Source organism: Hemitrygon akajei, chromosome 22 (genome assembly GCF_048418815.1).
Source record: "Hemitrygon akajei chromosome 22, sHemAka1.3, whole genome shotgun sequence".
Taxonomy (NCBI): domain Eukaryota; kingdom Metazoa; phylum Chordata; class Chondrichthyes; order Myliobatiformes; family Dasyatidae; genus Hemitrygon; species Hemitrygon akajei.
In genome coordinates this window covers 18,957,367-18,979,895 of record NC_133145.1, presented here as the reverse complement: position 1 = coordinate 18,979,895, position 22,529 = coordinate 18,957,367, and the positions used below count along the sequence as shown (strand labels likewise).

General features: G+C 43.3%; 1 protein-coding gene across 4 annotated transcripts in view; it reads right to left on the bottom strand.

Annotated features, from left to right (window-relative positions):
* The window catches only part of LOC140714544 (uncharacterized), a 153,601-nt gene that overhangs the window by 79,288 nt on the left and 51,784 nt on the right, over positions 1-22,529 (bottom strand). For all 4 annotated transcript variants that reach the window (XM_073025819.1, XM_073025822.1, XM_073025821.1 and 1 more), the window contains 2 exons: positions 6,375-6,517; positions 2,877-2,963 (listed from right to left, as the gene is read on the bottom strand). In XM_073025819.1, coding sequence (XP_072881920.1) covers positions 2,877-2,963; positions 6,375-6,517 — 230 coding nt within the window. The remainder of the gene's footprint in view (positions 1-2,876; positions 2,964-6,374; positions 6,518-22,529) is intronic.

Sequence of the window (22,529 nt, the reverse complement as noted above, 5' to 3'; positions counted from 1 at the left end):
GACAGGCTGCATCACTGTCCAGTATGGAGGGGCTACTGCACAGGACCAAAAGAAGCTGCGGAAGGTTGTAAATCCAGTCAGCTCCATCTTGGGCACTGGCCTACAAAATACCCAGGACATCTTTAGAGAGCAGTGTCTCAGAAAGGCAGCGTCCATTATTAAGGACCTCCAGCACCCAGGGCATGCCCTTTTCTCATTGTTACCATCAAGTAAGAGGTACAGAATCCTGAAGGCACACACTCAGTGATTCAGGAACAGCTTCTTCCCCTCTGCCATCCGATTCCTAAATAGACATTGAAGCTTTGGACACTACCTCACTCTTTTTTAAAAATATACAGTATTTCTGTTTTTGCACTTTTTAAAAATCGATTCAATATATATAATTGATTTACTTGTTTATCTGTTATCATTATGTTTTATTTTATTTATTATCTTTTTCTCTCTACTACATTATGTATTGCATTGAACTGCTGGTGTTTAAGTTAACAAATTTCACATCACACGTCAGTAATAATAAACCCGATTCTGATTCTGAATATACTTGAATTGATGACTGAATGAAGCATTCAACCGTTCTCAGAATTTTATCACGGTTACAAAAAGCATGCAAAAGCATCTCAGGCTGTTTCCTTTTGAGAGCCACCTGACTTCTGTGTGCAACAGCAAGCATTTAAACTGTTCAGCATTTTCAATAAAAAGTTCTCGAAATAGTTGAGAATTGAGACTGTGGGACTTGATTTTATTTACCACCGTGATAACAGTATTTAATGATATATGCACTGATCACTTGTTTTTTGCTACAAGAAGTATGTTAATTATGCCGTGAATGGTAAATACGTTAGTTATAGCTTTTTTGCAAGAAAGTAATAACCCCACAGTGGCATTCTGTCACTAATGGTGCAACATCTGTTGCAGATGCAAGCATATTGATGAGTGGAATGTCCTTCTCTTTGAAAACTTGGACAACGACCTGAAATATTGACCCCTCCCCCTTATCTGTTTCTAGTCCCCTTGCAAATAAGAACTCTTGAACCACGCTTTCATCTCTTAGAAAGCAAACATAACCAAGAAGCAAAGATTTGTTGCCTGGCTTCGACAAAGTCTAAGAGAATGGTGGGTCAGCAAGAGATGAAGCGATTACGTGGTCATCATAATTAATTATGAGGCACTGAGCATCAAATGTTTATAATAAGTAATTCATTTCTTTAATTAAGCCAGGAATCCCTCAGCTGCACCCCTTGCTACTGAGCACTCTTCCCCTCCCCCCACCATCCCCTTTATCTTTATTGCTCCCTTAGAAACTCCCACCACCCCGGACGGAGTCAATATTGCTCACTTTGGGAATCACTAGAGCATATGGGCAAAATGTTTGGTACGGACATGTTCAGTCAAATTTCTGTGCTGTATAACTTTTGTGAATTTGTGACCTGAAGTCTGTACATCTGACTTCTTGCCAAATTCTTGAACTTAATATGATCTCTCGAAATGTCTCATATTAGTACACTCAAAGTTTGTTCAGGATAGTTTGTAGCTGGCTTGACTGCATCTTGAAACTTGGACCTCAAGGCACTTCATGCAGCTAAGTGAGCATTCATGAGAAGTGCATTGATTAGGTCTGAGGCATACACTACAAAAAATGATCATAAGTGAGGCTTCTCGCCTATCAGGAAACTAGAGCACGCACAACTGTTTCTCTTTACTATATGTAAGTTAAGTATCTTATAGTCATAACCATAACCATAAGTTTGTGGACAATATGAGAGACCAACAGAGGGGCAGCTAGTTTTGAGGAAGTAGAGAGGGTACAGAAGGACTGAGACAGATTAGGATAATAGGCAAAGAAGTAGAAGATGGAATACAATGTCGGGAATTGTATGGACAAGTACTGTGGTAGAAGAAATAAAAGGGTAGATTACTTTCGAAACAGAGAGATAATTCAAAAATCTGAGGTGCAAAGGAACTTGGGAGTCCTCGTGCAGGATTCCCTAAAGGTTAATTTGTAGGTTGCATCAGTGGTGAAGAAGGCAAATGTTAGCATTCATTTCAAGAGGACTAGAATATGAAAGCAAGGATGTAATGTTGAGGCTTTATAAAACATTGGAGAGGCCTCATTTGGAGTATCATGAGCAGTTTTGTGCTCCATATTTAAGAAAGGATGTGTAGATATTGGAGAGGGTTCAAAGAAGATTTCCAGAAATGATTGCGGGATTGAAAGGCTTATCATATGAAGAATGTTTGATGGCTCTGGGCCTATATCCACTGGAATTCAGAAGAATGAGGGATGACTTGATTGAAACCTATTGAATGTTGAAAGGCATCGATAGAGATGATGTTTTCTATGGAGGTGGAGTCTACCAAAGGACACAGCCTCATAATAGAGGGGTGTCCTTTTAGAACAGAGATGAGGAGGAATTTCTTTAGCCAGAGAGTGATGAATCTCTGGAATTCATTGCAACAGGTGGCTGTGGAGGCCAAGTCACTGGGTATACTTAAAGCAGAGGTTGATAGATTCTTGACTGGTCTGAGCATGAAGGGATATGAGGAAAAGGCAGAAGATGGGGCTGAGTGAAATGGTGGAGCAGACTTGATGGGCCAAATAGTGTAATATCTTATGGTCTTATAATTTTAACTGTCAAATAATGCCTACATAACCCACTTTATGAACTGAGATTACTTGTACTAGTCTGGCTGAATTCTTAAATCTCAGAATTTTGTGAAAATCTCATCTTGGGCAATAAGTAGAGCCAGAGACAAACTATTAATTAAATACTGCCTATCTGCAAACAGATCAGTGCAAATCATTAATACTATTCTTGTCACTGTTATCATGAAAGAAACAAGCAGAATTTGCTGCATTTTGTACTTCTACTACTGACCTTATTACATCTACTGAGATCAACAATCCCACACAACTTGTTATGAGATGCAAACAGCTCCTCAAGACAGGGCAACGCATTCACAGCCTAAATGAAGAGAAAATGCAGTTAGGACTTGTTACTGAAAATTCATTCGTACAGAATGGTAGGTTATGCAAAAAAGGTCACAGACTAACTTGCATTCCCACACTGACTAATCCAATAAATCCTGGAAATGTCATTTCCAAAAATCCAATAAATGCATATCATTTTCAACTGCAACTTGTTACATGCAGAGGAAATTATGTCAGTAGGATAATTCAGTCTGCAGGAAAAGAGGAAATACAGATGGAAAAGTAATGCAAGTAAGATGTAGGGAGTTTCAGTTAATAGGCTATTACAATCTTGTTAAGAGCATGCAAGAATTAACAGGGTAGATACAGGTTGGAAGGAAGCTATACAGCCTATCAAATCCATACAACCTCAACATAAGAAGAATGCACATAGTCCCATTCCCTTAGCCTCTCCCTGCAAATTTATTCATTCATCCTCTAACGAAAGAGCCTGAGCCCCAGATTTAATATTTATCTTTTCTTTTCCCATGTGGAGTTTGCAAGTTCTCTCTGTAACATGTGTGTTTCCTGTGGGCGCTCGGGTTTCCTTCTACAGCTCAAACATCTGGAGGATGGTGGCCTTACTGGCCACTGCAAATTGCCATCAGTATGCAGTATGCACGCCAGTGGTGAACATGAGCTGGGAATGTGGGGAGAATAAGTTGTAGGGAAAATTAGTAGAAGAAAGGGATGGTTCTAAATAGATTCCATCCATACTATAAGGAAATATGAAAGCTTCCCCTACTAGTATGCTTGGCATTGCTTCCAAGACTATAGCCATTTACTATGTGAATACTTTTCCTCATGTTCCCTTTGGTTTATTTGCTAACACCTTTATTCTACTTTTAGCTCTTGAGCTTTTTATCAAGGAAATAATTTTAAAGTTCAAAGTAAGTTTGTGACAGAGAGCACTCAGTAAGCACACTCCTTTTGCACACACAAACATTGTGTTCTCATTCTACTGTCATTGCACAGAGTGTACACACTTCAATTTCTTCCTCAGTGTATTCTGATTATGGGTCCTAAACCAAGCTGACTGGCTTTATGGTGCCTTTCACGCCATACTCTGTGGAATATTTCACTTCTTTAATATTGGGGACATGTAAATGTGTATATGTTGTTTGTATACTGTATTTGTTTATTTTGTAATATGATTATAACTACATTAAGGAGTGTATCATATTCTAATCCATGTGTGGTCTTAAGTTAACTTTGTAGGTTATTGATGGCATGTGCTGGTGCCTAATAAAATGGGGCTCTTCATCCTCAGTAGGAGAGAAAGATCAGGGCTGCCACGAGTTCGCACTGGAAGAATAAGTATGCAGCTGTTATTGTGTTTTCTGGTATATATCTTTTTGTAAATATTGCCAGTTTTCTTTTTGACTATTTTCACTAATTTTTGAAGTGCCTGATAAACAGCATTGCACTAAAGTGCTAAGTGACTCCAGCTATTTTTTAAAATTTGGTCATAACCCACATATTTAACTACATTTATTATCAAAGTACACATATGTCCCCACATAAAACCCTGAGATTTGTTTTCTTGTGGGCATACTCAGTAAATCCAAGAACCTTAATAGAATTAATGAAAGACTGAACTAACTTGGGTGTTCAACCAATGTGCAAAAAAATTGTGCAAATAAAAAAGAAAAAGAAATAATAACAATAAATAAATAAGCAATAAATATCAAGAACTTGAGATGAAGAGTCTTTGAAAGTGAGCTCATAGGTTGTGGAAACAGTTCAGTGATGAGGCAAGTGAGGTTATCCCCACTGGTTCAAGAGCCTGAATCTGGTGGTATGAGTCCTAAGGCTCCTGTAGCTTTCTTCCTGAGGGCAACAGTGAGAAGACAGCATGTCCTGGATCTTAGGGGTCTCTGATGATGGATACTGCTTTCCTGCAATAATGCTCCATGTAGATGTGTAGATGTGCTCAATGGAGGGCTTTGCCTGTGATGGACTGGACCATATTCACTACTTCTTGTAGGATTTTCTGATCTAGGGCATCGGTGTTTCCATTCCAGGAAGAACCCGTAAATTCTGCAGAAAGAGCCCTGGAGCTCTATAAAAGTCTTCTTTAAACTCCTAATTTCCATATTCTCGAACTATACAGCTACCAGATCTCCTCTTACCTTCCTCTGCTCCAATGAGAACAAGCTTAACTTCTGAACTGGAGTCATTTTGGTAGATATCTTTTGTATGCTCTTTAAAGCTTTCACAACTTTCCTGAAGTGTGGTACTCAGAACTGGGCACAATATTCCAGTCATGGATGAGTCATTTTTATTTCAATAAAGATTCATTGTAAATTCCTTGCCTTTGTACTCTAGGTCTCTATTTATAAAGTCCAGCATAAAGTATGCTTTTTAAGCTCTTTCTCTCATGTTCTTACCTGTTCTTTCACATTTGCAATCCCACGATTTCTCTGCTCCTATATTCCTTTCTGAATTGTGTCTTATATTTTATACTTCATTTTATCATCCCTCCTACCAACACATAATACACTCATTCCTCATAATTACATTTCATCTGTCAGATCTCCACCTATTTCTCGAGCTTGTCCATATCTCCTTGGATATTCTTCACAGTTCACTAGGCTACCAAGTTTTGTGCCAGTTTCAGATTTGGGGATGTGTGTACTAAGTGATACTAAGCTTGATATAGAGTTTCAGTTGCATTCTTGCATGTCAACGATGAATAAAATATTAGCCAATGTTGTCACATGGGCATTTATGAAGGACCCAAATAAGTGCAGATGAGGAAGCTATCTTCATTATGCATCTAATTTTTACTTTCTCCCTTTCTATTTGAGGTGCATTTTTGTTCACATTCCACTTCTTTACAGTACTAATGCTCTCCTTTTCCCTGTACTTTTAAAGAGCTCCAAGGCACTTTCTGCAGAATTTGCATGTTCTTCCTGAAATCATTTGGGTTTCCTCAGAATGCTCCAATTTCCTCCCAATTACCAAAGACATGCAGATTGGTAGATTAACTTACTATTGATTGCCCTTAATTTAAGTAGGATGGAAATGTGTGGAGAACAGATCACGTGAAAACTAGAAAGGGAATGGAACTGTTCTGACAGCCGATGTAGATAGGATGGGCCAAATGGCTTCCAACTATGTTGTAAGGAAACACAAAAATGAAAGAGTGAGTTGGTGTAAGAAACATGCAGTGAGCTATTGGATGGAGTCAGTATTTTTAAAACATTAAAAGTAAGTTTCTTAAATTCCAAGTGTTTATTTAAAATGTTCTTGAAAAAGATTAGTGAACTTAAAAAAAAGTTACTGAATTTCCTTTACACCAAAAAAAGCAGTAAATATACATATCTTAAAGAAAAATCACAGCAGGGGAATAATTGACTAAACCAATTTCCCAAAGCCCTATAATTGTTTCAGTCATCCTTACAGTGATGTCGGTAAGCTGGTTGTGGCTGATATCCAGAGAGGTCAGTTGACTTAGTCCTGCAAACTCCCGTGATTCCACACATATCAGCTGGTTACTATCCAGTCGCAATGTCTGCAGTTTCCGGAGTTTGAGCAAACCTTTTCCTAGACAGAGAGAGGAAGATGAACAAGTGACATTTTATATTTGACATATGTTACAATAAGGCATGAATTTAAATGTATTCAGTATTCTTCCATAAATAAAAGTGTTCATTAAGGTTCTCTCAAGAGCTTAACAATGAAGTACAATCAATAAAATAGTTTTGAAGAAATATCATTACTGAACGAAATGCATTAGTGCAGAAAATGTCCCCTCCCCCCAAAAAATTATGAAGTCAAACATCAGTATTAATTAGGGGATAAATATTGGCCAGGACACTGCTGTGACCTTGCTTGTGCTTCATCCCACTTCATCTGTACTGCTCATGGTCCTATCCATCCCCAGAGAAAGCAGAGAGAGCTTAACTTAATACATCTTCAAAGAAAATCCCTTAAGTATTAGACTGCAATATAAGCTCAAACTTGAACCCTCAACCTTCTAACATAAGGCAAGAATGCTAATTCTATTGATTTAATGGACAAGACTATTGGGTCCAAATATCAGAGCCATGAAAAGACATATAACAAAGATTCTATATGGTTTTCCATGCTTTCCAATGTTCACAGTAAGTGTGGCTTGATCTGAGCTGGCTTCAGTTCACTGGAATTTGTATTTTGGGCTTATGGACCATAGTTATTTCTGGAGATATCTCATTCTCCATAAACTATATTCATGCTTAATATATCATTTCCAGAGGTGAAGAGAAGAAAACAAAGTTCAAAGTAAATTTTTTATCAAAGTGAATATGTATGTGTGTGTGTATATATATATATCACCATATACAAACTCGAGAATCAGTTTCTTGCAGGCATGCTCAATAAATCTAATAACCACAATAGGATCAATGAAAGACTGCACCAATGGGGTGGACAACCAGTTTTGTACTTTAAACTGCACAAATACAAAAAGAAAGGAAAACAATTAATTAATTAATTTATAGATAAATATATATCAAGAACATGACATGAAGCATCCTTGAAAGTGAGTCCATATGTCGTGGGAACATTTCAGTGATGGAGCAAGTGAAATTGAGTGAGTTTATCCCCTCTGGCTCAAGAGTCTGGTGGTTTTTGAGGGATGATAACTGTTCCTGAACCTAGTGGTCTGAGTCCTGAGGCTCCTATTCCTTCTTTCCAATGGCAACAGTGAGAAGAAAGCATGTCCTGAGTGGTAGGTGTCCCTGACGATAGACTACTTTCCTGTGACAATGTTTCACATCGATGTGCTCAACGGTGGGGAAGGCTCTACCTGTGATGGACTGAGCCATATCCACTACTTTTTATAGGGTTATGAAACCACAAGCATCTGCAATCAACAATGGTTTTCATTCTAAATGTTCCTGCATTACATTCCCAATAACAGCAAAGCTCATTTTGGCTGGTTTGGATGAAGCATTTAAACTTGTCAGCAAACATTTCCATTGCACTCAGTTTCACTGGAACTCATTTATCATTGGCTATTTTACTTGCTTCAAAAATACTGCTCAATTAGTTCAGTATACATCATCCATTTATCCGTTGTGCAATTGAATGCATCAGTCTTTCTAGTGTAGCCAGCCATTTCTGCTTTTTTTATTTGTTATTATTATCACCTGGTACTCCCACTGTTTATGAATGTGTGGCCATACTTGTTACTTGCTAATTTTGTCTGTTTTTTGTTTATTTTTTAACTCAAATGTCTCTTTCCACTTTCAAACAAAAACGTGCTGCTCTTCAACAGATAGGCAGTTGCCTTGGGCTTGTTTAATGGATGCTGTTTTCCTGCAACAATGCTCCATGTAGATGAGCTGGATCGTGGGGAGGGCTTTACCCATGATGGGCTGGGCCCTATCCATTACTTTTTGTAGGTTTTTCCATTCAAAGGCATTGATGTTTCCGTACCACGTTATGATGCAGCAAGTGAATTTGCTTTCCACCACACATCTATAGAAGTTTGTCAACATTTTAGATACCATGCCAAATCTTCACAAGTAGTAGCTCTGCCGTACTGACACAGTGGGCCCAGAACAGTTCCTATGTAATGATAACTCTGAGGAAGTTAAAGTGGCTGACCCTCTCTACCTGATGAGGCCCAACTCATGGACCACCAGTTTCCTCCTCCTGTAGTCAATAATCAGCTCCTTGGCCTCGCTGACATTGAGTTGTGGTACTACTCAGCCATATTTTCAGTCTCCCTCCTATGTGCTGATTCATCACCACCTTTGATTCAGCCTATCCACTTGTGTCATCAGCAAACTTAAGTACAGCATTGGAGTTGTGTTTAGCAGCTCAAGTGTAAACTGAGTAGAGCAGAGGGCTAAGCACACAGCTCTGTTGTGCACCTGTACTGATGGAGATCATGGAGGAGCTGTTGTTGCCAATCTGAAAAGACTTGGGTCTGCAAGTGAGGAAATCGAGGATCCAATTGCAAAAGGAGGTACTGAGGCCAAGATCTTGAAGTTTATTGAATAATTTTGAGGGATGATAGCATTGAATGTTGAGTTGTAGTCGATAAAGAGTGTCTTTGCTATCCAGGTATTCCAGGTTTGAGTGGAGAACCAATGAAATGGCACCTGCTGAGGACCTATTGTGTCAGTAGGCAAATTGGAGCAGATCCAAGTCACTTCTCAGGCAGGAATTGATATATTTCATTACCAACCTCCTAAATTACTTCATCACTGTGGATATAAGTACTACTGGACAATTTCCCTGAACAATTAAATTTAATGAATATTTTACCAACATCCTTGACATACAGAGCTGGACTTAATATTCTCTTTTCACAAGGATCTAGCAAACAATATGGTAGCCAACCATTGTCCAAGGATAAAAGGCAGGAGTGAGTCGTGGCAGCACAATTAGAGCTTTGATCAGCGACCGATCGGCATTTTGGATTGATGAGTAAGAGCAAATTAAAGGAAGGCAGGGGCAAGCACAGCTGCCATCATCTGAGTGGAGAGTCAGAGTGGTGATCTTAAGGCTTTAGCTCTTCACAGCGTCAGTGAAGAGAGGCTTCATTCAGAGAAAGCAAAGAGAAGGTTGTTTTTTTTCTGTTCTCTTCTTTATATCTGCTCAGTTAGGACAGTAGGGATGATAGGCAGGACAGTGAAATGCTCCCCTTGCAGGATGTAGGAAGGCAGGGAGACTTGTGATAAGTAAAGTGTATCCAACTGCAGCTTCTAACTAACTGTGTTAAGGAGTTGGAGCTGGAACTGGATAAACTCTGGATTCTTCAGGAGGGAGAAGGGTAATAGATAAGACATATAGAGAGGTAAGTGTAGGATACTGGAAACTGGGTGACAGTCAGCAAGGGGAAAGGGTTAAGGAGCCAGTGCAGAGTAACCTGTGACCACTGTGGTGAACTAGATATACCTGTCTGACTGCTCCTGTGGCTCCTCCCTCAGACCCTGCTGACTGCTCCTGTGGCTCCTCCCACAGACCCCTGTATAAAGGCGACTGTGGGCTGCTGCTCTCCCTCATTTTCCCCAGGATGTAGTGTTGTTTATTCTTCCAGTCAATAAAAGCCGATATCTCGCTTCCTAAGTCTCACCGTGAGTTATTGATAGTGCATCAACCACCCCCCTTAACATTAGGTATATCACTTTGGATACTATTGGGGGATGGGGTGGTCAGGTAAATGACCTAAAGTTGCAGAGTTGCAGTAGGTAAGTCTCTCTCGCACTGAGTCTGCCTCTGTGACTCAGAAGGGAAGTCGGGAGAAGAGGCACAGTATGGTGATAGGGGATTCATTAGTTAGGGGACTGGACATTAGGTTCTGTGCGTGAGAACAAGATTCCAGGATGGTATTTTGCCAGGGTACGGGATATGTCAGATGGAGTCCTTACCATTCTCAAGTGGGAGAGTATACAGCCAGAAATCATGGTCCATGTAGGTACCATTGACATGGGTAAGACAAGTGATGAGGTTCTGCATAGATAGTTCAGGGAGTTAGGTGCTAAGTTAAAGGGCTGGACCACCAGGGTTGTGATCTCAGGATTGCTACCCGTGTCATGTGCTAGTGATGTCAGAACTAGGAAGATTATACAGTTTAATACGTGGCTAAGGAGTTGGTGTAGGAGGGAGGGGATAAGATTTTCAGATCATTGCGCTCTCTTCCAGGAAGGGTGGGACCTATTAATGCACTATCAATTACTCCAAAAGACTGGAAGTAGAGTAAATACTGAGAGGCTTTTATTAACAGTGAAATGGATCCACGTCCATGCTGTATGTCTGTCCTGGACTGTGGGAGGAGCAGTTACAAAATGGCCTTTATTCAGGGGTCTGTGGGAGGAGCCACAGGAGCAGTCAGCAGAGGGACGTGTCCAGGCATGTCCAGACAGATATACATGGTTTACCACATTCACCCCTCCTTTTTAAAAAAAGAGTCCCACAGGGGTGAAATGAAATATTTAAAACAAGTATATTTACAGCTTAAGTCTATCAGGCGGTCGAGTCCTTTGCTGCGATCTACGTAGCACCAGTGGTGATTGCACTGGCAACGGTGATTGTGCTGGCTCTGGCCTGACTTGAGGTGCCAGCACGTTAGGCGTCGATAATCCCTCGTGCATGTGCGTCGCGCCCGGTATGGGAGTGCCGTGTGGTGTCTGTGTAGGGCTTGGAGTGCACGGTGTCTCATGGGTATATATATCCATGGGTTCGGGGTTAATAGTCACTGTGGAATGTCCAGGGTAGGGGTCTGGTGCTCCTGCGGGCGCCAGGTCACAGATGGAGACCGTGTCCTCCCGCCCATCAGGTAAAACCACGTAGGCATACTGGGGGTTCACATGAAGTAGGTGAACCCTCTCAACCATCGGGGAGTATTTATTGCTCCTCTCATGTTTCCGGAGCAGCACTGGCCCCGGGGACGTCAGTCAAGCCAGTAGGGTAGTCCCAGTGGTCGACTTCCTGGGAAAAGAGAAAAGTCGCTCATGAGGGGTGGCATTGGTGGACGTGCATAACAGGGTGCGGATGGAGTGGAGTGCCTCGGGAAGGACCTCCTGCCAGCGAGAGACCGGCAGTCCCTTTGACCTAAGGGCTAAGAGTGTGGCCTTCCACACCGTGGCATTCTCCCTCTCCACCTGTCCATTCCCCCAGGGATTATAGCTCATGGTCCTACTAGTTGCAATACCCCTAGCCAGCAGGTATTGGCGCAGCTCATCACTCATAAACAAGGACCCTCTGTCACTGTGGATATAGCATGGGTATCCAAACAGAGTGAAGAGCTTGCGCAGGGCTTTTATGACTGGCGTGGTAGTGGCATCGGGGCAGGGGAACCGCGAGTACTCGTCGATTACACTAAGAAAGTACACATTGCAGTCGGTGGAGGGAAGGGGGCCCTTAAAGTCAACACTCAGTCGCTCAAAGGGGCGGGTGGCCTTGATTAGTTGTGCCTTTTTGGGTCGGTAGAAGTGCGGTTTGCACTCTGCGCAGACTTGGCAGTCCCTGGTCATCATCCTGATCTCCTCAAGGGAGTAAGGCAGGTTCCGAGCTTTCACGAAGTGGAAAAGCTGGGTGACTCCCGGGTGGCAAAGATTTGCATGTAGGGCGTATAGCCGGTCGATCTGCACGCTGGCACACGTTCCCCGGGACAGGGCATTGGAGGGCTCATTGAGCTTCCCAGGCCTGTAAATGATGTCCTAGTTGTAGGTGGAGATTTCGATTCTCCACCTCAAAATGTTATCATTTTCGATTTTGGCCTGCTGTTGGTTGCTAAACATGAACGCGACTAAACGCTGGTCAGTCAGCAAGGTGAACTTTTTGCTGGCGAGATAGTGCCTCCAGTGCCTAATAGCTTCCACTATGGCCTGGGCTTCTTTCTCCACCGCGGAGCAATTTCAAATTTCAGAGTGCCAAATTTCAGGGCCTTGAAGGGTACGGGAGAAGAACGCCACCGGTCTTCCCGCCTGGTTGAGGGTAGCAGCCAGCACGAAGTCAGAGGTGTCACTCTCTACTTGGAAGGGAATGGTCTCATCCACTGCATGCATTGCTGCTTTGGCAATGTCCCCTTTAATGCGGCTGAAGGACGCACAGGCCTTGGCTGAGAGGGGAAATGTGGTGGACTTGACCAGAGGGCGGGCCTTGTCTGTGTAGTTAGGGACCCATTGGGCGTAATATGAAAAGAAGCCCAGGCAAATTTTGAGGGCTCTGAGGCTGTTGGGAAGAGGGAGTTCCAACAGGGGCGCATATGGTCGGGGTCAGGGCCAATGACTCCGTTCTCCACGACATACCCAAGGATAGCAAGTCGGGTGGTTCTGAACACACACTTGTCCTTGTTATAGGTAAGATTAAGAGGTTTGGCCGCTTGGAAAAATTTTCGGAGGTTGTTGTTGCGATCCTGCTGGTCGTGACCGCAGATGGTGATGTTATCCAGATATGGGAACGTGGCCTTAAGTTGGCACTGGTCCACCAACCAGTCCATTTCCCTCTGGAAGACAGATACACCATTCGTGACACCGAAGGGGACGCACAGGAAGTGATAAAGCCTGCCATCCGCCTCGAAGGTGGTGTAAGGGCGGTCCTCTGGGCGGATGGGGAGCTGATAGTAAGCGTATTTTAGGTCTACAGTCAAGTACACCTTGTACTGAGCGATTTGATTGACCATATCCACGATGTGGGGTAGAGGGTACGTGTCAAGCTGTGTGAACCTATAGTCTGGCTATAGTCCACGACCAACCTATTTTTCTCCCCATTCCGAACAACAACCACCTGGGCCCTCCAAAGACTTGTGCTTGCCTCAGTGATCCCTTCCCTGAGCAGCTGCTGCACCTCCAACTTAATGAAGGCTCTGACCCCCACGCTGTACCTCCTGCTTTTAATTGCCACAGATTTACAGTTGGTGAACAACGGTGGGGGAGGGATCTTGAGGGTGGAAGGCCGCAAGTGGTGTCCATAGTGTGGCTGTTGGCATGGTGTTGGGTGGGTTGTGCAGGTCGGTGTGTGTGTGTGGTCAGTAGCGGGGTATGTAACGTATTCCTACAGAACTGAGGATTTCTGACAGTGATTGGTGGGAGGGGCCCGTCATACTCCATTGTCATGCTTTTCAGGTGGCTCTGGAAGTCGAGCCCCAATAGCACAGGGGCACACAGTTGAGGCCTGATCAGTAATGTAAAGTCTCAATATTCTGTGCCCTGCACCAGTAGCATCGCTACACAAACTTCCCCCCACCGGATGTCTGTTATGTGCAACCCAGAAGCCATGGCGACCCTCTGGCTTACCGGCTGTGTCAAGAGTCCGCAACGCTGCACCGTATCCGGGTGGATAAAATTCTCCATGCTGCCCGTGTCAAACAGGCAGCTTGTCCTGCGCCCCTCCACTAGGATGTCCATCATTGACCTTGCGAGCTGGTGGGGAGCGCTTTGGTCGAGGGTCGCGGAGGCCAGAGTTGAATTGCTGTGTTGGTCTGGCATGGTGGGGTGCCTGGTAAGCACCCATGGGCCATAGGCGGTGCGTGGTGGTGCTGACCAAGATAGCCGCCCCCGTGTCTTGCGCATGGTAGTGGTGTGCAGGCAAGATGGCAACCCCCATGCCTCGCACGCAGCGCTGCTCAATCCCGCTCGCGGTTTGGACTTACAGGCCTTGGCAAAGTGGCCCTTCTTTCCGCAGCTGGAGCAGGTAGCTTCTCGGGCAGGGCAGCATTTCCGGGGGTGCTTCTTGAGTCCGCAGAAGTAACATTTTGCAGATTTGTGACTGGCAGCAGCCGTGGTCGATTCGCCGGCGGGTTGCGGGGTCTGCGGCGTCCATGAGGCTGTCTGGAGATCACGTGCCAGGAGAGCGTCAGAGTTGTGCAGAGCGGCCTCCAGCGTGTTGGCCAGCTCAATCGCCGAATGTAAGGTAAGATCGGCGTGTTCCAGCAGCCGCTGGTGCACATACACTGACCTGGTTCCCGTGACGAAGGCATCTCTTACTAGGAGCTCCGCATGCTGTTCGGCCATCAGTCCCCGGCAATCGCAGGCCCACATGAGTGTCTGTAGGGCCCGGACAAACTCAGCGCTCGACATTCCAGGCTGCTGCTGCCACATCACTAAGTGATGTCGTGCATAGACGGTATTTATGAGCCGCAGGTATTGTCTTCTGAGGATGCTCATGGTGCCGTCGTAACTCGGCTGGTCTCTAATCATCGAGTAGACCTAGAGAGGAGAACTCTGCGCTTCGCGGCGGACTCAGTCACTTCAATCTCCTCCAGGTATGATTCGAAGCAGGCTAGCCAGAGTTTGAAAGCGTTTCCGGCCTCAGGTGTTTGCGGGTTGACGTCTAACTTGTCGGGTCTCAGGACGTGCTCCATGCCTTAAAATTACTGTTAATAAAATCTATGTACTATCAATTACTCCAAAAGTCTGGAAGTAGAGTAAATACTGAAAGGCTTTTACCAACAGTAAAATGGATCCACGTCCATACTGTATGTCTGTCTTGGACAGTGGGAGGTGCAGTGACACAATCGCCTTTAATCCAGGGGTCTGTGGGAGGAGCCACAGGTGCAGTCAGCAGAGGGACGTGCCCAGGCATGTCCAGACAGATATACAGTCAGCCCTCCTTATCAGCGGGGGATTGGTTCCGGGACCCCTCGCAGATACCAAAATTCACGGATGCTCAAGTCCCTTATTCAACCTGTCTCAATTTGGTGGATCTTAGGACCCAGCGGAACCCCAGACCTTACTTAACCTGTCTCAGTGCCGTGGACATTAGGACCAGGCGCCAGAGCTCTGAATGCGCAGTGTTTCTGTTCACGAAAATAATCACTTTCATGATTGAAAATAAAGTGGAAATAATAAAGCGATCGGAAAGAGGTGAAACGCCATCGGTCATTGTAAAAGAGTTAGGCTACATCGGTCAACGATTGGAACAATTTTAAAGGATAAAGTGAGAAAGGCTCTGCCCCGATGAAAGCTACAATTATTACTAAACAATGCAGTGGTTTAATTACTGAGTTTTAGGGTTTTGGGTTTTGATCCTCCACGTCAACCCGGCACGGTGGAGAGCGCGCTCCATAGCGATCTGTCACTAGATCAAGCTCGGGGACTTCCCGAGCCCAGCACTGAAACATACGTTTTTAAGTGTTTTATATGCACAGAAAGGTAAAATATATACTATATACGAATGCAAACGTTTGACTAACTGATGCTAAATAATACCAGATGTACCTGTTCCGACTTACTTAGTAAGAGAACTTCTGATTTTTTCCGATCCCGATGCACGATAACCCACGCACATCCTCCAGTATACTTTAAATCATCTCTAGATTACTTATAATAACTAATACAATGTAAATGCTATGTAAAATAGTTGTTATACTGCATTGATTAGGGAATAATGACAAGAAAAAAAGTCTGTACATGCTCGAACAACAAGTGCTGGAAGAGCACTTCTGGGTTTTCTCAATTCGCGGATGGTTGAATCCGCAGATAAGGAGGTGCCGACTGTACATGTTTTACCACACCTATACAAAAGGGATAGCTTGCACTTGAACTGGAAGGGGACTAATATCCTAGTTGGAAGGTTTGTTAATTCTGCACAATGGGGTTTAAACTAGAGCTGTGGGGGGTGGTGGGAGCCAGAGTGCCAGGACAGCTGGTGGAGACGCTGTGGAAGTAGATGTTGGTAAGACCTCAGACAAAGACAGAAATCGAAAGGTTGAGCATGGTGCGAGTAGTAACCTGAGCTGCCTATATTTCAATGCAACAAGTATCAAAGGAAAGGTGGATAATAGTGTTGAAGATGAGGTAGCTGGTTTACAAACAGAGGCAAAATGTAGTGAGGAGAGGCTGTTGATAGAGGCAAAATTGCAGTCAATAGGATGAACTGCAATGTAAAAGATAGACAAAATCAAAAGGGTGAATACAGGAATGAAGGTGTTATATTTGAATGCATGCTGCATACGGAATAAGGTAGATGAACTTGCAGCACAGCTGCCGATTGTCTGGTATGATGTTGTCTGGTATGAATCATGGCTGAAAGAAAATTACAGCTGGGAGCTTAATGTCCAAGGATACACACTGTATCAAAAGAACAGGCAGGGAAACAGAGGGAGTGGCATTACTCTGTTGGTAAAAAATGAAATCAAATCGTTAGAAAGAGGTGGCATAGAGTCAGAAGGTGTTGAATCATTTGGATAGAGCTAAGGAACTGCAAGGGTGAAGAAATCCCTGATGAGAGTTGTATGCAGACCCCAAACAGTAGTAAAGATATGGCCTACAAATTACATTGGGAGATAGAAAATGTATCCCATGTGGTTGAGGCAACTAGAGGATCAGCTATTCTGGATCAGGTGTTGTGCAATGAATCAGAATTGATTAGAGACCTTAAGGTAAAAGACCTCTTAGGAGCAAGTGATCATAATATGATCAAATTCACCCTGAAATTTGAGAAGGAGAAGCTAAAGTCAGATGTTCCAGTATTACAGTGGAGTAAAGGGCAGAAGAGAGGAGTTGGCCAGAATTGATTAGGTAAGAACATTGGCAGGGATGATGGTAGAGCAGCAATGGCTGGAATTTTGGAAGCAATACATCCCAAAGAGGGAGAAATATCCTAAAGGAAAGAGAACACAACTGTGGCTAAGAAGGGAAGTCAAAGCCAGAAAGGGCATATAATAGAGCAAAACTAGTGGGAAGTTTGATGATTGGGAAGCTTGTAAATACCAACAGAAGGGAACTAAAAAAGTCATGAAGAAGGTAAAGATGGAATATGAAAATAAGCTAGCCAATAATATTAAAGAGGATACTAAAAGTTTCTTCAGATACATAAAGTGTAAAAGAGAGGCGAAAGTGAATGTTGGACCGCTGGAAATGATGCTGGAGAGGTAGTAATGGGAGAAGATGAAATAGCAGATGAACTGAATAAGTATGTTATATCATTCTTCGTGGTGGAAGACACAGGCAGTATATTGAAGTTCAAAATGTCAGCGGTCATGAAGTGTGTGAAGTTACCATTACTAGAGAGAAGGTTCTTAGGAAACTGAAAGAACTGAAGATAGATAAGTCACCTGGACCAGATGGTGTACACCCCAGAGTTCTGAAAAAGGCTGAAGAGATTGTGGAGGCATTAGTAATGATCTTTCAAGAATCACTAGATTCTGGAATGTTTCCGGAAGATTGGAAAATTGCAAATGTCACTCCCCTCTTCAAGAAGGGAGAAAGGCAGAAGAAAGGAAACTTTAGGTAGACTAATCTGATCTCCAGTGGTTGGAAAGATGTTGGAATCAATTATTAAGGATATCTCAGGATACTTGGAGACACATGATAAAATAGGCCATAGTCAGTATGGTTTCCTCAAAGGAAAATCTTGCTTGGCAAATCTGTTGGAATTCTTTGAAGAAATAACAAACAGGATAGACAATGGAAAATTGTTTGATGTTGTATACTTGGATTTTCAGAAGGCCTTTGATAAGGTGCCACACATATGGATGATTAACAAGATCTGAGGAATTGGTATTACAGGAAAGATTCTAGCACGGATAAGGCAGTGGCTAATTGGCAGGAGGCAAAGAGTGCGAATAAAGGGAGCCTTATCTGGCTGGCTGCTGGTTACTAGTGTTCCACTGGGGTGTTAGGACCAACTTTTTTTATGTTATATGTCAATGATTTGGATAATGGAATTGATAGCTTTCTGCAAAGTTTGCAGATGATATGAAGATAGGTTGAGGGGCAGGTAGTTTTGAGGAAGTAAAGAGGCTACAGAAGGACTTAGTTTAGGAGAATGGGAAAAGAAATAGCAGATGGAAAACAGTGCCATGAAGCATATAGTCATGCACTTTGGTAGAAGAAATGAAAGGGTTGACTATTTTTAAATGGAGAGAAAATATGAAAAATTGAGGTACAAAGGGACACGGGAGTCCTTGTGCAGGATTCCCCAAAGGTTAATTTGCAGGTTGAGTCTATTGTGAGGAAGGCAAATGCAATGTTCCATTCATTTCAAGAAGACTAGAATATAAAAGCAAGGATGTAATGTTGAAACTTAATAAAGCACTGGTGAGGCCTCACTTGGAGTATTGTGAACAGTTTTGGGCTCCTTAGAAAGAATGTGCTGAGACTGGAGAGGGGTCAAATGAGATTCACAAAAATTATTCCAGGATTGAATGGCTTGTCACATGAAGAGCATTTGATGGCTCTGGGCCTGTATTTGCTGGAATTCAGAAGAATGAGGGATGACCTCTTTGAAACTCATTGAATAGTGAAAGGGCTTGATAGTGTGGATGTGGACAGCAAGTTTCCTATGGTTGAAGAGTCCACACTAGACCGGATAATTTTGAAAACGCTGGTTTTGCGTAAAAACAATAGGCGTCCACACCAAGCGTTTTTGAAAATACCTCTGTCCACATTAAAATGGGTAGTTGGGTGATCTCCTACTGGGCATGCGCAGGACACATTTACAGAAAACAAGCGACATGTTTGGTGTCAAATCTCGCTGTGAAAGTCCGCATTTGTTCAGTTACAGACTAGAAAAACTTAAAAGAAAATTGCCAAATGACAGACAGCTGTTGGCTCTCACGCAGGAGGACTTAAAGCTAAAAAAAAACAAACACTGGAGTGTATGGAGGCAACCGACAGGGAGTTCATGGACAGTATGACCCAGCTGATGATGAACAATGAAAAACTGACTAACGGGTTCCGGTGATGTCATCGTCGAGAATGGCAGCTTAAGTCACTAGCTCCTCCGGAAAAACGCATATTTTGCCCCGTTAACCCATCAACTATAGTATTTTTCAAAAATATTTGAACTGATAAGAGGGGCAAGAATGGGGAAAAAGAATGGAAATAAAAAAAGCGACACTGCGGAGCCTGCGGACGAGAGGAGTGCAGCAAGCAGCTCTCCTACCCAACCGCGTGTTAGTGAGGCTGATGCTGGGCCTCGTTCAGGTGAAGCAGCAAATATGATCAAAATTTTGAAAGAGATACAGGAGATCCAGAAAGATATAAAACAGCAGCTACATGGTATTAAGTCAGAGTTCGCCAACGTCAATCAAAAAATAGCGGTGGTAGAGACTCGAATTGAGAAGGTGGAACATAGCGTGCAAAACGTGGAACAGATACTAAGTAAGACGATAAAAATATTAAATCAACAAGACGGTAAACTGCTTGACCTGGAGGAAAGATTACAGTGGAAAAATATCAGGATATACAACGTTCCCGAAGGAGCGGAGGGTTTGTCTATGATGGAGTTTGTAGGCAAGTTGCACTGGAGCTTCCAGCTATGGAGCTGGAAATTGAGAGGGCGCATCGCGCGATCGTCCCGAGGCCTACCCGAGGCAGAGAAGATAAGACACGCTCAATTGTAATTAAATTCCTTCCTTACAGTACCAAGGCAGAGATTCTATGAAGGGCCTGGGGTAAGAAGAAGGTGTTTTTAGACGATAAATTAATATATTTCAACCAAGATTACCCCCCCCCCGCAGTCCTGCAGAAACGTAAAGAATAGTCTGAAGTAAAGCGAATACTAAAGCAAGAAAGGATTAGATTTCAAACTCCATACCCTGCTAAACTTTGAGTGTTTTATCAAGATGGGATCCAACTGTATCAGACAGTGGAAGAGGCGACTACAGACATGAAGGCCAGAGGGTTGCCCGTCAGCATGATCAAACCGAGGGAAAGCCTGGCAGAGGAATTATCCTGCTCTGCTTGGGAAATAGTGCGAAAATCGAGGAGGCAGGACACAGGAGGAGGCCGAGAGAAGTATATCAGGAAGAGACTGGGAGTTTTCCAAAGACAGCTCTCACCTCCTCCAGAAGAGCCATAAGGTTTGGCTAACTTTAAAAATGTTGAGAAGCTAAACGGAAGCAAAAGTAGACGGTGATATACCTATCTCGAGAAATACTTATTATAATGTGGATTTTATATTACTCAGTTATTCTTCTTTATTCACTCACTTACTCCTTTCTCCCCACCAAAATGAGAATATATATGTGTGTGTGTGTGTGCTTGTGCGTGTGCGTGTGCGTGTGCGTGTGCGTGTGTGTGTGTGTATATATATATACGAGGAGTACACAGGGAAATCTTTTCTGTGTAATGGATTTGTTCACTGACTTTTATGAATAACGCAATGGGGGCCCTCAACTCACAAGTAGGACGGGTTATCCCCACAGCTAGACATTTCCTCTAGCTCAACCCAGGGTCATCTACTAGAGACCTCAGCCTTGGAATCACACCTTCATTGCCTTTTTTGTTATTATTTGTGTTTCATGGTTCTTATTTGTTCAGGGAGTAGATTGATTTAAGTTTTATTCTGCTAATTTCAATGATACATTGACAGATAAATACAGATGACTAAGGACAAAGTAAAATTCATTTCTTTTAATGTCAATGGGCTATTAAATCCAATCAAATGTAATAGAATTTTATCCAAAATGAAAAGAGAACAAACCCATGTCGTATATTTACAGGAAACTCACTTAAGTGATAATGAGCATAGAAAACTAAAGAGAATAGGCTTCACTAATTTGTTTTTCTCCTCATATAAATCAGGACATAGGAGAGAAGTTGCTATTCTTATCTCAAGTAAGCTATAAATTTTGAAAAAGTATTTGAAATGGGTGATAAATAGGGCAGATATATTCTCGTAAAGGGGAATATAGATGCAAATTCAGTTACTCTATTGAATATATACGCAAGTGAAGGAGAGGGAAAGAATGAGCAGATAGGGTGAGGGAGAGGGAGGAAGTGAGGATGGAGGAAGTGAGGTAGGAGGGGAGGGGAGTGAGATGGAGTGGCAGAGAGCTGAAGGAGAGGGGGTGAATGAGCAGAGAAGATAAGGGAGAGGGAGGGAGTGGGAAGGGAGTGTGAGGGCATGGTTTTCAGCTTCACTGGTTTGTAAAGCAAAATCATTATTTACCTTCAGAGGAACTAGGCTGTCCCTGAATCTGATATTTAAAATAGCAACAGTTAAACTCGCAAACACGAGGAAATCTGCAGATGCTGGAAATTCAAACAACACACACAAAATGCTGGTGGAACACAGCAGGCCAGGCAGTATCTATAGGGAGAAGCACTGTCGACGTTTTGGGCCGAGACCCTTCGTCAGGACTAACTGAAAGGAAAGATAGTAAGAGATTTGAAAGTAGTGGGGGGAGGGGGAAATGCAAAATGATAGGAGAAGACCGGAGGGGGTGGGATGAAGCTAAGAGCCGGAAAGGTGATTGGCGAATGTGATACAGAGCTAGAGAAGGGAAAGGATCATGGGGCGGGAGGCCTTGGGAGAAAGAAAGGGGGAGGGGAGCACCAGAGGGAGATGGAGAACAGGCAGAGTGATGGGCAGAGAAAGAGAGGAAAAAAAACAAACAAACAAACAACTAAATATGTCAGGGATGGGGTAAGAAGGGGAAGAGGGGCATTAACGGAAGTTAGAGAAGTCAATGTTCATGCCATCAGGTTGGAGGCTACCCAGCCGGTATATAAGGTGTTGTTCCTCCAACCTGAGTTTGGATTCATTTTGACAGTAGAGGAGGCCATGGATAGACATATCAGAATGGGAATGGGACGTGGAATTAAAATGTGTGGCCACTGGAAGATCCTGCTTTCTCTAGCGGACCAAGCATAGGTGTTCAGTGAAATGGTCTCCCAGTCTGCGTCGGGTCTCACCAATTTATAAAAGGCCACACTGGGAGCACTGGATGCAGTATACCACACCAGCCGACATATTTAGTTGTTCGTTTGTTTGTTTTTTTTTCTCTCTCTCTCTCTGCCATTCCCACCATCTCCCTCCACTCTCCTTGCCTACTTCCTCCCTTCCCATGCTCCATCCCCCATCTGCTCCCTGCCCCTCTCCCTCTCTTCCCATGCTCCCTCTATCTTCTCTCCCTCCCTTTCCCTGCTAACTCTTGCTCTCCCTTCCTATCCACACCCTGCTAACTTTTTCTCTCTCTTCCCCTCCTGCCCTCCCTCTTTTCCTTCTTATCCTGCCCTCTGTCTCTCCCATCCCCACTGTGCCCACTTTTGCATTCCGTCATACAATATCTAATATTGTAGTGAGGCTTATTGTGGCCATGCCCACAAGCTCCACCTACAAACCGACAACAATAGCTACCCATGAGCATTTCTTTATTTCTGAAATACAG